Source organism: Stegodyphus dumicola, chromosome 3 (genome assembly GCF_044657685.1).
Source record: "Stegodyphus dumicola isolate Sdum_Otavi_A_Nest chromosome 3, ASM4465768v1".
Lineage (NCBI taxonomy): Eukaryota > Metazoa > Arthropoda > Arachnida > Araneae > Eresidae > Stegodyphus > Stegodyphus dumicola.
Genome location: NC_140770.1, coordinates 17,873,615 through 17,887,688, shown reverse-complemented (window position 1 = coordinate 17,887,688; position 14,074 = coordinate 17,873,615). Strand labels below are relative to the sequence as shown.

Here is a 14,074-nt window from a genome sequence, read left to right as displayed (position 1 = left end):
TTAAGTGTGGCCTTTTTGCCAAGCAAAAGAGAGGAAGCCGTGAGTTCGAAGCAGGCCGCTTACCTTAGAAGTTACGCAGTTGCTACTTTGCCTTCCAGGCCAGAGGTTTTAATCCTCTTGATAAATTAAACGTATTGTAGTGTTCACAGTCTCTGTGCTACATACGCTTTCTGTTATTATAAGGCCAATCTTATTCTAAAGTTAAATTAGAGTTTAGTTTTATTTTGATATCTTTTAAGTTAGACCCCGAGTGGAGGGTCATTGTATTCCGAAGTACGGAAGTCATTGTATATAAAGAAAAAAATAAAGGGTTTTGTATACCCTTCGTCTGTATCCTGTCTACTTACTACAATTAGTGAACATAGCTTTAGTAAGCTCTCTGTTCTAGTCAGGTCATTGTATGTTTCCGAAGAAGGTTAGAAGAAACATTGAACCTGATAAGTGTACGTGAGATTGGTGTCACGTGATATGAGCCGGCGAATCAAGATGTTGTACCATAAAAAGCATAGTCAATTTTTAATGTCTTTTTACAAATTTATTGTTTTTTTACAAAATTTTAAACGATATTAAAATGTTTATGCCTTCAAAAGAAAAAAAATTTAGAACTAATATTTGTTAAAATTTTTTGTCTATACTACGTGCTGCCGCCAATAAAGTCTGTTTGGCGAGATTCGCGCCGGCGAAAAGGAAAAGTACCGTAGCGGCCCCTTTAAGCTTAAAGCCACTTTTAAATTGTTGATAATTCTATAACTATTCCATGTATATTAAGTAAAGGCATTAAAACCTTAATCGAAACATAAGAACCACGTAATTCATTCACTTTCAAAGCGGGAAAAAAATGCATAATTTACCAAGATATAATAATAAAAAAATCTGATGTGTACACGACATGACTTCCTTGCACGGAATATTAAATTATACGCATTTTTTCTTTCATATCGCTTAAACTTATTGGATTGAATTAAATCTACTTCGCCAACAGCGCATAAATCACAATAGAATAAATGCATTGATTAAAATTCACTCTGTTTTATAGCGACACTCTGGAGTAGGTTCACTTAACATTCATATTATAACTCAGAATGCAAAAATTTATATCACTTAAAGAATTATCTAATCGTTGCCACATGTCCTATTCAAATACTATAATAAAGCTAGAACAATGTATAAAAGAAATTAAGCAAACAGTTTTTCAAAAACAGCAAACAGAAAAAAGAAACAGTTTTTCACAGACGATTGAGTATTTCTCATTCAATTAATTCACTTCTCACTTCGCGACAAGGCACAAATACATAAAAACTCAAAATATCTGTATTAAAAATTACGAAGTATATCTTAAGCACTTATTTCCTCGAAAAAATTCCAGAAAGGATTAAGCATGATTTAATTCGCAATAATAAATGAAGTCGTTATCTTTGTTGTTGTGAAGCTATATTTCTCTAGATTGGCAACAAATCCATTACACTGCTGTTTCAATTGTAAACAAGCAATTTCCGCCATCAAAAAAATTATTAGGCTTAGCGGCACTTAAACAACTTTAAAATTGTTGATAATTTAAAAAATATTGCATACAGATTTACTAAAGGCATAAAAACCTAAACCGCAACATAAGAACAACATAAGTCAATCTTATCAAGATTCAATTAATAATCTAAATTAAATAGGTCCACAGTTCAGTCATATATATAAGATTACCCTCCTTCTGAAACTTTCAAAAAAAATCGAGCAAAGAGTTTTAAAAATGCATTTCCCTGGAAAATCTTAAATAAATCGCTGAGTTATAGAGAGATTGTAAAATGTCGTCAGAGTCCATTACAAGGGTTTTTTGTCTTTATTTAATCTGTTTTCTCCATTTTAAATACTCGCCAAATGTCGCCAAAGACAGTTAGGAGGTGTTTTATCTTTACTTCACCTTCTAATCAAGCTTTTTTTTCAATTTAAATACTGAGCGATTCAAATCAATATTTAAATATTAAATTTATCTACGTTTCTATACACGAAAATAAACACACACACACATATATATACAGGGTGTATCAGTACAGCGATGACAAACTTTCATCAGAGATAGAGTACACCTAGACGATGGGAAATCACATAGCAATGCAAGGTTTGAAACTCTTTCCTGGCGCGATAGTGACAACACAAGTCAAGAAAGAAAGGACACGAACGAGGTGAGAAAACATGTTTATTATTCGAAGTACAACAAAAACGAAGAAAAAACAATATAAAGAGACAACGATCATCATCAACGAATATGCTCGATATCACGATCCGGGTTGGTAGACGGTTGCACGGATTTTTGGCGATTCACGTTGGCGCAATTGTTGGCGCAATTTTTAGAAACGTCAGCCATCTTGAAAAACGCTGTTTTTACGCTTAGTAAAGTATTCGAAACTTAAAAAAATATCGTTAAAAGTAATAGATTAATTTTAATCGTAACAAATAAATATCGTTAAAAGTAATGGATTAATTTTAATCGTAACAAATAAATATCGTTAAAAGTAATGGATTAATTTTAATCGTAACAAATAAATATCGTTAAAAGTAATGGATTAATTTTTTGTTGAAAATGTCGTTTTTTAGGATGGCAGGCAAGTATAAATAAATACATTTACTATGAGTATAAAGTACTAAAGTAGGGTTATTATTACTTTCATATAGCAAAGAAGAGAATAAAAACACCTCTATAAAAACATTGGGCCAACGTTTAATTAGATTAAAATATTACTGTAATTGAATATCGAATTAAAAACCATCATACAAACATTTAAAAGAATTAGAATATTATTAAATTCAAATACTTTAAAATACGTTATATAGAATATAATTAACATTAAAACATATGGACAATAACTATCTCAGCAATTTCTGAAAATAGTGTATTAATTTTTTTAACAAAAATTGAAGTATACAATAATAAAATAAAAAATATATACATTTTTTTTGAGTGTTTAACCTGTTGTTTATTGATAAGCACCACAAAAAAAAATCAGAATCATAATTTAGATAACATCTTTGAAGACATCTTTGAAGGAATTCGAAGATATAAGCTAAATTTTAAAACGGCACGGAAATGCACAAATTGTCAGTAACCAATCAGGGAGCTGATTACAGCTCGTTAATGCACAAATATTCTATAACCAATCAGAGAGCTTATTACATCACGGCTAGAACTAAAATTATTTAAAAATTCATACATAATAAAATCATTTTTTAAAAAAATGCAAAATTAAATTGTATTTTAATATTTAACAGCCATAAATAATGTTTAAAACATTAGATTAAATTTATACATATTAAAACGAATTACTTTTAAAGTAAGGTAACGTCATTGATTACATCATCCACAACATTTAATTTCATAAAATATGATAAACAATAAAATTTTTATTTCAAATAAAAATGCAAAATTAAATTGATTTTTAATATTTAAAAGCCATAAATAATATTTTAAACACGGAATTTATGCACAATAAAACGCATTATTTTTTAAATAAAATGAGAACGGTTACCATAAATAACTTATCCAGTATTGGGTTTACCATAAGTTGTATTACTCGCCAAAGGAAAATCGCCAAAAAATCGCCAAAATCCGTGCAACCGTCTACCAAAGTAGCACCAAAACATGTTTTGTCTCACTGTTTGTGTCTTTCCTGTTTTGCCTTTTGTTTCGTCACTACCGGGTCAGGAAAGCGTTTCCGACAATGCATTCCTATGTGATTTCCCATCGTCTAGGCGTGGTCTATCTCCCCTGAAAGTTTGTCATCGCTGCACTGATACACCCTGTATATATGTTACCGTGAAAGACCGAAATTGGAGAATGTCGACTTTCACCGGAGAATGTCAACATTCACCAAATACGTCGGTGAAAGATCGAATATTTCTTTACATTCTTGTACATTCGGACCCTCACCGGTGTATGTCGACAATCACAGATATACTCTGGTGTAGGTCGAAAAGAGAGGAGTATATGTACACGCTGTCATTGCAAAAGGAAGTGTTCCACAAATAAATGCAGTTGTAAAAGCAAGGGCCTCTTGTGCAATTCAAAGTGTCATAATAGTTTAAGTTGTTGCATTAAATAAGATTTGAATCACATAATTTGGTAAGTTTATAACTTCTATTATTTTCCTTTCTCATTTTGAATGTACTGTGTGTTTTAAGTTCTTATATTCTTAAGTTATTGTTCTGAGTCTCAAGTGCGTTTTTTCGCGAATGAATTACGGAGAAGGGATGTTAACTTCCTTTTGTAGTTAAATTAATCACTCGTAAAATGGTTGTAAAAGACAAACATTTATTTGAAGATAAATCTTAATAACCTATACGTAACGTATTCGTAAACGTACATAGCATAACAAACGTACTTACTGCATCGTACCGTTAAACATTTGAAGCGTACATCATCTCAAATGAATATTTTTAAAATTATAAATAGAACGACATCCAGAAATTAGCTGTTGCCATTTCTCAATAGATATTTTGTCTAATAACAATTAAATAATTTACAATCGTGCTTACAGGAAATATAATATTCTTAAATGTTCAACATTCACCATTAGTACATGGTGAATGTCGACATTCACCGGAGTAAGTCAGAAATAAGAGTATATGGAAAATATTTCGGGCATACACCAAGCGACTATGTGAATGTTGACATTCACCGGTGAAAGTCGACATTCTCCAGATTTCGGTGTTTCACCGTAACATATATACAATACGAAGCCATAAATTCAACTAAACAAAACTGCATAAAATGCAACGAATAAACACATAATAAATGCAATATATAACATTAAACCATTACACAAAGTACATGCTAATATTTAAAAAATATAATAATATTGTTACGAATTTGGCATTTAAATAATTAACGTTAGTTGAATTGTAAATTAAATGGTTTTATTTCCCGCGCATTGCAGCGCGTGACGAATATTAAAAGAAAGCTAAGCCGGAAAATTGAAAATACAAGAGCGCGTGCATGTAACATTTAATAAATATCTCTTCTTGATTTCGAGAAAGTTCCAGAAAATTTCTCGCGCGATTTTAAAATCCTATAATAGGAGTAAAACCTCTCAATTCGATGAGTTACTTAGTTTGTTGTTGTTTAGAAAACTGCTTTTGTTGACTGTAGCGAATTCGCGGATTAGCTTTCTTTAGCTGTTTTGAATTAAGTTCTCATGAACTTTTGAGTAGTTAGAAGAAAACTACTGTGAGATATTGTGATACTGCACGATTATTTGAGGATATTTAATCATATTTGTTGTGATAATAATAAATTTTTGGTGCTACTTTGGTAGACGGTTGCACGGATTTTGTCAGTTTTTTGGCGACATTTTTTTTTTGGCAAGCGATACGACTTATGGTCTAGCAATGAGAAGAGAAACACGCTAATGTGACAATCAAAATCGTAAAAAACAACCTTATATTTAGCGTAGGTATAATGAAACACTCAATCGATTTCGAGGGCAGCTAAAGGTCCCTCCTCATCAGGAGAAAGAATTACATAGAAAGAAAAAATAGGAATCACAGAAACACGTGGTGCTTATCAGCACTGCACGCGGTTATAACTAGATTTTTAATCAGAGTTGCACTGGCCGCCTACTTTTACTGAGCCAGGCTGTCTGATCAAGCATAAAGAAATATTAGCGAAGTTAAAATAGGGAGCGAGGGGCAAATGCACATTACGCTCAAAATCCAGGCTGTCTGATCAAGCATAAAGAAATATTAGCGAATCTGAACTTCAAAATAGTTCAGATTTTGAGCGTAATGTGCATTTGCCCCTCGCTCCCTATTTTAACTTCGCTAATATTTCTTTATGCTTGATCAGACAGCCTGGAATAGTTCAGATTTTGAGCGTAATGTGCATTTGCCCCTCGCTCCCTATTTTAACTTCGCTAATATTTCTTTATGCTTGATCAGACAGCCTGGCTCAGTAAAAGTAGGCGGCCAGTGCAACTCTGATTAAAAATCTAGTTATAACCACGTGCAGTGCTGATAAGCACTACGTGTTTCTGTGACTCCTTCTCCTATTTTCTTCTTTCTATGTATTTCTTTCTCCTGATGAGGAGGGACCTTTAGCTGCCCTCGAAATCGATTGAGTGTTTCATTATACCTACGCTAAATATAAGGTTGTTTTTTACGATTTTGATAATAAAAATGAATTTAATTTTGCATTTTTATTTGAAATAAAAATTGTATTGCTTATGATATTTTATGTAATTTTATCTTGTGAATGATGTAAAGAATGACGTCACATTATTTTAAAAGTAATTGATTTTATTAATATCTATAAATTTAATCTAATGTTTTAAACATTATTTACCGCTGTTAAATATTAAAATACTATTTAATTTTGCATTTTTTTAAAATATGATTTTATTATGAATGATTATTTAAATAATTTTAATTCTATGCGTGATGTAATCTGCTCCCTGATTGGTTACTGAATATTTGAGCATTACCGTGCCATTTTAAAATTTTATTATTCATCTCTTCGAATTCCTCAGATTTCAAAGCGAATGGATGTGTCCGTTTCGAATATAAATGTTGTTATTGGTAATTACCAAGAATTATTGGTATCGGAATAAAAAATTCCCGTTTGAGGATTTATTTTCGCCAACCTGGCTTTCCTAATCAAAGATTTATTTATAAATTGTTAACAGCGTCAGAGGAAATCTATTTTAAATTTTTGGAGAAAACATGTCTAGTTGGTTCTTCAATGAAGTGTGAGATAGGTGGATCATACAGATGAAGATCGTTAGCGGAACTTTCTTTTTTTTTGTGGTACTTATCAATATAAGACAGGTTAAAAAATGTAAGTACATAATTTTCTTTTACTTCATAACTGTATGCTTCAATTTTTATTAAAAAATTAATACAATGTTTTAAAAAATTCCTGAGATATTTATTACCGCATATGTTTTAATGTTAAATAATTAAATCCTAGAAAACTTATTTTAAAGTATTTAAGTAATATTTTAATTCTTTTGAACGTTGGTATGATGTTTTTAATTCGATATTCAATTTAAGTAATATTTTAATCCAATTAAATGTTGCGCAACGTTTTAACAGCGGTGTTTTTATTCTATTATATGAAAGTAATAATTTAACCTTACTTTATTTTTTATTTTATAGTCTTAGTAAATGTATTTATTTACATTTGCCAGCCATCTTAAAAAACAACGTTTTCAACCAAAAATTAATCCATTATTTTTAACGATATTTATTTTTTTTTAATTTCGAATACTTTACTATATGCGTAAAATACGTAAAAACAGCATTTTTCAAGATGGCTGACGACTGTAAAAACCGCGCCAACCATTGCGCCAATGTAAATCGCCAAAAATCTGTGCAACCGTCTACCAAAGTAGCACCCGCAATGGCATATAAGACGCACCTTTATTTAAACGACCACACACAAGGAAAAAAAGTTTCAATAGCGTGGTTTCTTTTAGTTCTCATGTTTCGTAAAAGCCAAATAAACAATTATTGAGTGCAATTACCTTCACGTATAAGACGCAGGTAACTTTTTGAAACCAAATTTAGGAAAAAAAGTGCGTCTTATATGCCGTCAAATAGGGTTCTATGTATTTTTGTGGATTTTTATTTTAGTAGCGAAAAATGTAGTTCTATTTTTTACGTACATTTATGCCATGTTTACATTAAAGATTTCCTTTCTCCAGGCTTCCTGTAACAGGTTTTATAATGTACAAATCTGAAGTCACAGCATTCTCTTCTCGAAAACTCCGAAATTCTTCTCTTGAAGCTACTGAGTGTTCTTGTTCTTATCAATAATATTCTGTGCAAATCTGTTTCTAGTTCGTCTAATGATCACATTAATGTATTGAAACATCTTTTAGTAACTCTATAGATAAAAATAATACGATACACAGATAAGTCATCCTGTAATCTTACAAATGAGTAATGAACATGATTGATCTGTGCTCGAAGCAATGGTTCGTGGATGGTAGATTTCAGGGATTACAGGCAGACAATTTCTGCAGCCTATTAATTACAACTCATCAAAGCAGTTTAATTGTCATTGGTAGAAATTTCATTGAAAGTTTCAAGCTGTGCAGTTCTTAGTGATTAGCTTAAAAATATAAAGTAATGCATACTATTTTAATAACAGACACATTTTCAAGGAGTAAGGTTGGATTTGCATCAGTATAAAATTAATGTAATCTTATTTTAAACTTAAATTAAGAAAAGTATTAGGTACTTTTCCGTTTCGCCGGCGCAAATCTCGCCAAGCAGACTTTATTGGCGACAACACATTGTATACACATAAAAAATATTTAAAAAATGTTAGTTCTAAGAATTCTCTTTTTGAAGGCATAAACATTTTAATATCGTTTAAAAACTTATAAAAATCCAATAAATAAAGACAATAAATTTGTAAAAAGACATTAATTTAAGAATTTACTATGCTTTCATGGTTCAACATACTAATTCGCCGGTTCATATCACGTGACCCCAAGCGATCTCATCACACGTAAACTACTCTACAAAAATCTAATGCTCTCAGTAATTATCTACATTAATTTCAAGTTAAATCTTAATTTGGAACACAAGTTTAAATGCAAGAAATATTTCAATGCGTACGAATAGCTTACTCAGAAATTATGTAAAACTCCAGTGCTTAACTTCACTAATGCATTCTCATTAGAATTGATGAATTTAACCCTTGACTTTCCTTTTCTATATTTTCGGCTTCGGGTAAGCGCTGTGATTGCATCCTAATTGACTTAATTACCGAAAATGGCCTTAGACATAAAACTGAACTATCTGATAAAAATTCTATGTAATAATATGCCAGCATTGAAAGAAACAATCAATTTGATAAGAAAAAGCTGCGACTTGTTTTGAAAATGAGGCGTAAAAGGTTACCAGCGAGAATATTCCGTTTGGCATCGGTTGTACCATTATTGGCGACTTTATCGCTTGCGCCGGCAAAACGGAAAAGTACCAAGTATTAAATTGAATTATTTAGGATGATATTAGAACCCTCTTAGGTACTTACGTATTATCGCAACCAGGTTGGCGCGATTTGTAAGTTTGAGTAAAAAAGTATGAATAGAAAGAAAATGTACAATTATTAATTACAGATAATTTTAATACAGTTTTTTATATTATTTTGTTTTAAAATATAAAATAGCAATTAAACCAACAGTTCCATGCAGAAATCCAGCATTTTCGAACTCACTTGTATTGTATCCTTTCCAGCAATCCGAATAAATGATGCTTCCTTCCTTGATATTTTCGCAAATTTTTTCCATGAGGGTAACGGCGCTTCTGTTAGGTATAGTAACCAAAAAAGTCTCTTTTTTTGGCAAATTCCACCGAAAACCCATTGCTGTGATAGTACACGCGTACGGTTGCCGTAAGTAGGGTCGCCAAATTTGGCGATTTATGCGAATTTTGGCCTGGTTGCGTTAATACGTAAGTTCCTATTCTTATCTTAAATTATATCGTATTATAAGATTAAAATATGTCGAAAGGTATCTGTAGTTCGAATTTCAAGAACAGTCATCACAAGAACTGTAGGACTGTTAAAACAGACTAATATTTGTATAGAATCCCAGTATCTGACTCCTATAGATTTAGAACCGATTTCCATAATTTAACTACGAATTAAAAAATCTGATGTGTACACCACATGACTTCCTTGTACGGAATATTAAATTATACGCATTTTTTTCTTGAATTTCATTTAAATTGATTGGATTGAATTAAATCTACTTCGTCGACAGCGCATAAACCACAATAAAATAAATGCACTCTTTAAAATTCACTCTATTTGTTTACCGTAACGACACTCTGAATGCACAAAATTTATACCATTTGAGGAATTATCGTTGCCACATGTTCTATTCAAATACTATAATAAAGCTAAAACGATGTATGAAAGAAATTAAGCAAACAAAGCAGAAAAGAAACAGTTTTTCACAGACGATTTAGTATTTCTCCTTCAATTAATTCAGTTCTCACTTCGCGACAAGGCAAAAATACATAAAAAATCAAAATATCTGTATTAAAAATTACGAAGTAAATCTTAAACACTTATTTCCTCGAAAAATTTCCAGAAAGGATTAAGCATGATTTAATTCGCAATAATAAATGAGGGCGTTATTTTTGTGTTGCGAAGCTTAGTCTCAGTATATTGGCAACAAATCTACAATTCTGCTGTTTCAAATGTAAACAAATATGTCCGCCATGTTACTTAAAACTTAACCGCACTTAAACAGCTTTTAAATTGTTGATAACTGTACAAATATTGCTTCCAGAATTACAATTTACAAACATATAAGAGTAAAGAAACTGAGATCACTGAGTTCACTGAGTCGGGTAACAGAGTGGATATATATATATAAATATATTAATATACGTGTGGTGCGGCCGATTGCAACCAAAATACGAGGTGCACATCTACGTGTTATAGCAATCCTATGTACAAATTTTCAACGTTCTGAGGCTACTCGTTTTAGAGTTATGCAAGATACGTTCGTACAGACGTCACGAAAAATTCTCTTCAGAATTAATTTTAAAGCAGTTTTATCATTTTTTTTGGAGGAAAAGAGTCTTTTATTCTGTCCTTACGTACAGATATCACGCAAAAAGATCGTTAAATTGCATTCGATAGTGGTCAAAATGGATATTTTCATTGAAATATGCTGCCTGAAACTTTTCGAGATTACAATGCTTCCTTTTTACTTCGTACAAGGAAGTAAAAGCAAAAAATTACCTCTTTTTGTATCCAAGTGAACAAAATATTCATAAGTAAAGTTAATTTAGCATTTGGGATTTTTTCTGACAAACGGTTTTCAAGCCAAAGCCTAGGAAGTATTTAATGGTGAGATACATATATCCCACACGTAGCGATCGACACCTATTATTCCGGAAAACTTTAATGCATGAAATAGATTTTACATGATATGGTACGGGGTAAAGCATTCTTAGCAAAACCTAACATAACAAAATGCCAACATCGGGCAACTCAGTATTTGTTCTTTTCTCTGTGTTCATTTGTGTACAACGAGTACGGTGTCGTCTTGATTTTCCAAATATTGGAAAATGATTCTCAACATTCAGGAGATGCTACGTACTTTTTAGCCCAGCTGTAATTTTTAAACTTTTAGTGAGGCATATAATGTCCCATTACGTCAAAGTCAAAGAGTCAAACTAGTCAAAGAGATAAAATTAGTCAAAGAGATAAAATACATACTTATTGTATAAGACAATGTCTGGCAGCCATATCTTCTCACAAGGAATTCTTATCTTGGTCAAATTCCCATACTCTTCAGGATTCCAACTCAAATAGTCGTCCATCCATTCCTAAAATAAAGAGATAGATATCAAAGAAGGTTGCTCAAATTGAACGTCTGATTTCTTTAAATAATAGCTATTTAAAAAAAATGTTATAATAAAATTATGCGGATGTATTGCAAAGCATGGAAAACTCCCCAGTGAAGTTTGCAAGGACTCGCTTGATGATCCAAACTTAACAATGTTACCTAGGGAGATAAAATAGTTCAATTGTTTTTATAAAGAAGTTGTTTAGCTATCTCAACATTTATTTCTCTTTGTAGAATACTTTCAAATGAAATGCTTCCTTGGAGGACAAAATAATACGAGCCTCTGTGAAAAAGTATAACGTACTTCACACCTGCAGTACAGCTGCGCCACCTGCAACATAAGTCTGCCAACTAGTGAGCGTGAAGAGGAAGGTATCAGTCTCTCAACAGCAGTCACCTGCGTTGCATGCTTACATCGAACTGTCTGTGAGAAGTTGAAGTGTCAGACCTGTTAGAGTTCCAAAGAGGAATGATAGTTGGAGCGCGTTTAAGTGAAGCATCGGTTACGGAAACAGCAAACCTTGTGGGGTGGGCAAGAAATACGATATCAGCCTTTATGACAGAGTACACGAAAGAGGGTAAGACGACGTCTTCAAAGCACAACAGTGGCCAAACTCAAAGCTGGCTGATAGGGATAGACGGGTCTTGAAGCGAATAGTAGCCCGAAAGCACAAGCAATCTGCAACATAAGTCTGCCAACTAGTGAGCGTGAAGAGGAAGGTATCAGTCTCTCAACTGCAGTCACCTGCGTTGCATGCTTAGATCGAACTGTCTGTGAGAAGTTGAAATGTCAGACCTGTTAGAGTTCCAAAGAGGAATGATAGTTGGAGCGCGTTTAAGTGAAGCATCGGTTACGGAAACAGCAAACCTTGTGGGGTGGGCAAGAAATACGATATCAGCCTTTATGACAGAGTACACGAAAGAGGGTAAGACGACGTCTTCAAAGCACAACAGTGGCCAAACTCAAAGCTGGCTGATAGGGATAGACGGGTCTTGAAGCGAATAGTAGCCCGAAAGCACAAGCAATCTGCAACATAAATCTGCCAACTAGTGAGCGTGAAGAGGAAGGTATCAGTCTCTCAACAGCAGTCACCTGAGTTGCATGCTTACATCGAACTGTCTGTGAGAAGTTGAAGTGTCAGACCTGTTAGAGTTCCAAAGAGGAATGATAGTTGGAGTGCGTTTAAGTGAAGCATCGGTTACGGAAACAGCAAATCTTGTGGGGTGTGCAAGAAATACGGTATCAGCCTTTATGACAGCGTACACGTACGTAAAGAGGGTAAGACGACATCTTCAAAGCACAACAGTGGCCAAACTCAAAGCTGGCTGATAGGGATAGAGGGGTCTTGAAGCGAATAGTAGCCCGAAAGCACAAGCAATCTTTATCCGAGATAACATCCGAAATGAACAGTCATCTCCAGGATTCCGTTTCAACAAAAACTGTCAAAAGGGAACTTCATGCTGCGAACATTTATGGCAGAGTGGCAATTCGTAAACCTTGGTGACAGCAACTAATGCTTTCAAGCGACGCCAATGGTGCAGAGATCACAAAGGCTGGCCCCACAGCAGTGGCAACAGGTGATATGGTGAGATAAATCGTCATTCATCCTATTTCAGACGACCGGACGCGTTTATGTCTGGAGAACGTCCAAAGAAGCGTTTCATCCTGACTGCCTCTTGCTGACTGTGAAGCATGGGGGGTGGTACCATTATGTTATGGGGTGCGATATCTTGGTGCGGCCTTGGACCACTAGTTATTCTGCATGGGAGGATCACATCTAACCACTACCTAAGCGTTCCAGGGGATCATGTCCATCCTCTTGTCCACACTGTATTCTCTGGGGAGCGAGCGTTATTTCAAGACGACAACGCCCCTATCCACAATGCTAAGTGTATTCAAGAATGATTCGAAGCGCATGACGATGCAACTGAACATCTCGCTTGGTCCCCTCAGTCTCCGGACATGAATATTATTGAACATTTATGGTCATATTTGGAGTCCAAACTTCGTTCCCGATTTCCACCTCCATCCGGTCTTTCGGGATTAGAGACCGCTCTGCAGGTGGAATGGCTTAATATTCCTTTAAATACTGTCCATGACCTTTATGCATCTATCCCATGTCGCATTCAATCAAAAGGTCGTCCAACCTGTGTTAATAAAGACTTTCCATTATTTCACAGGTGTTGGATTATTTTGTCCTCCATCTGAAGATGTATATATTAAAAAAAAATATTTAATTTGTTTTCTAACACTCATGACAAAACGGCTCTGTCCATTGCAAATTTGGAAATATGTGTGGCTTGAATTCTCTGCAGCCTTCTCTACCAATCTGAAGCAGTTTTAAAAAGTCGTCGAAAATATCGAGGTAAAAAATAAAGTGCTTACGCATGCATGCGTTTTTCAAATCGCATAGTATGCAACTGACTTTCGTCGTAACTAACAAATCACCATCCAAAAAAATTGATTGCTCGCTATACATGAAATTCATGTTATATCATGTTATATTCGTTACATATGTAGAGGTAACGTCATGCAGTTATTTATCTTCCTTTTTCTAAGAATTTTTAGACTGTATTTTTCACGAAAAATTACCAATTAAACTTTATAAAAAAAAGCTTAATTTATTAATGACCTTTGTTAGTTAACTATATAAATTTAAAATTCTACTAAGTTTTTTAAGTTGAATTAACTTTCTGCTCATTTGCAATTTTTAAAT

At 33.3% G+C, this 14,074-nt stretch overlaps 1 protein-coding gene across 3 annotated transcripts in view; it reads right to left on the bottom strand.

Annotated features, from left to right (window-relative positions):
* The window catches only part of LOC118183731 (neuronal acetylcholine receptor subunit alpha-2-like), a 938,599-nt gene that overhangs the window by 158,009 nt on the left and 766,516 nt on the right, over positions 1 to 14,074 (bottom strand). For all 3 annotated transcript variants that reach the window (XM_085812610.1, XM_085812611.1, XM_085812612.1), the window contains one exon: positions 11,228 to 11,337. In XM_085812610.1, the coding sequence (XP_085668736.1) occupies positions 11,228 to 11,337 (110 nt within the window). The remainder of the gene's footprint in view (positions 1 to 11,227; positions 11,338 to 14,074) is intronic.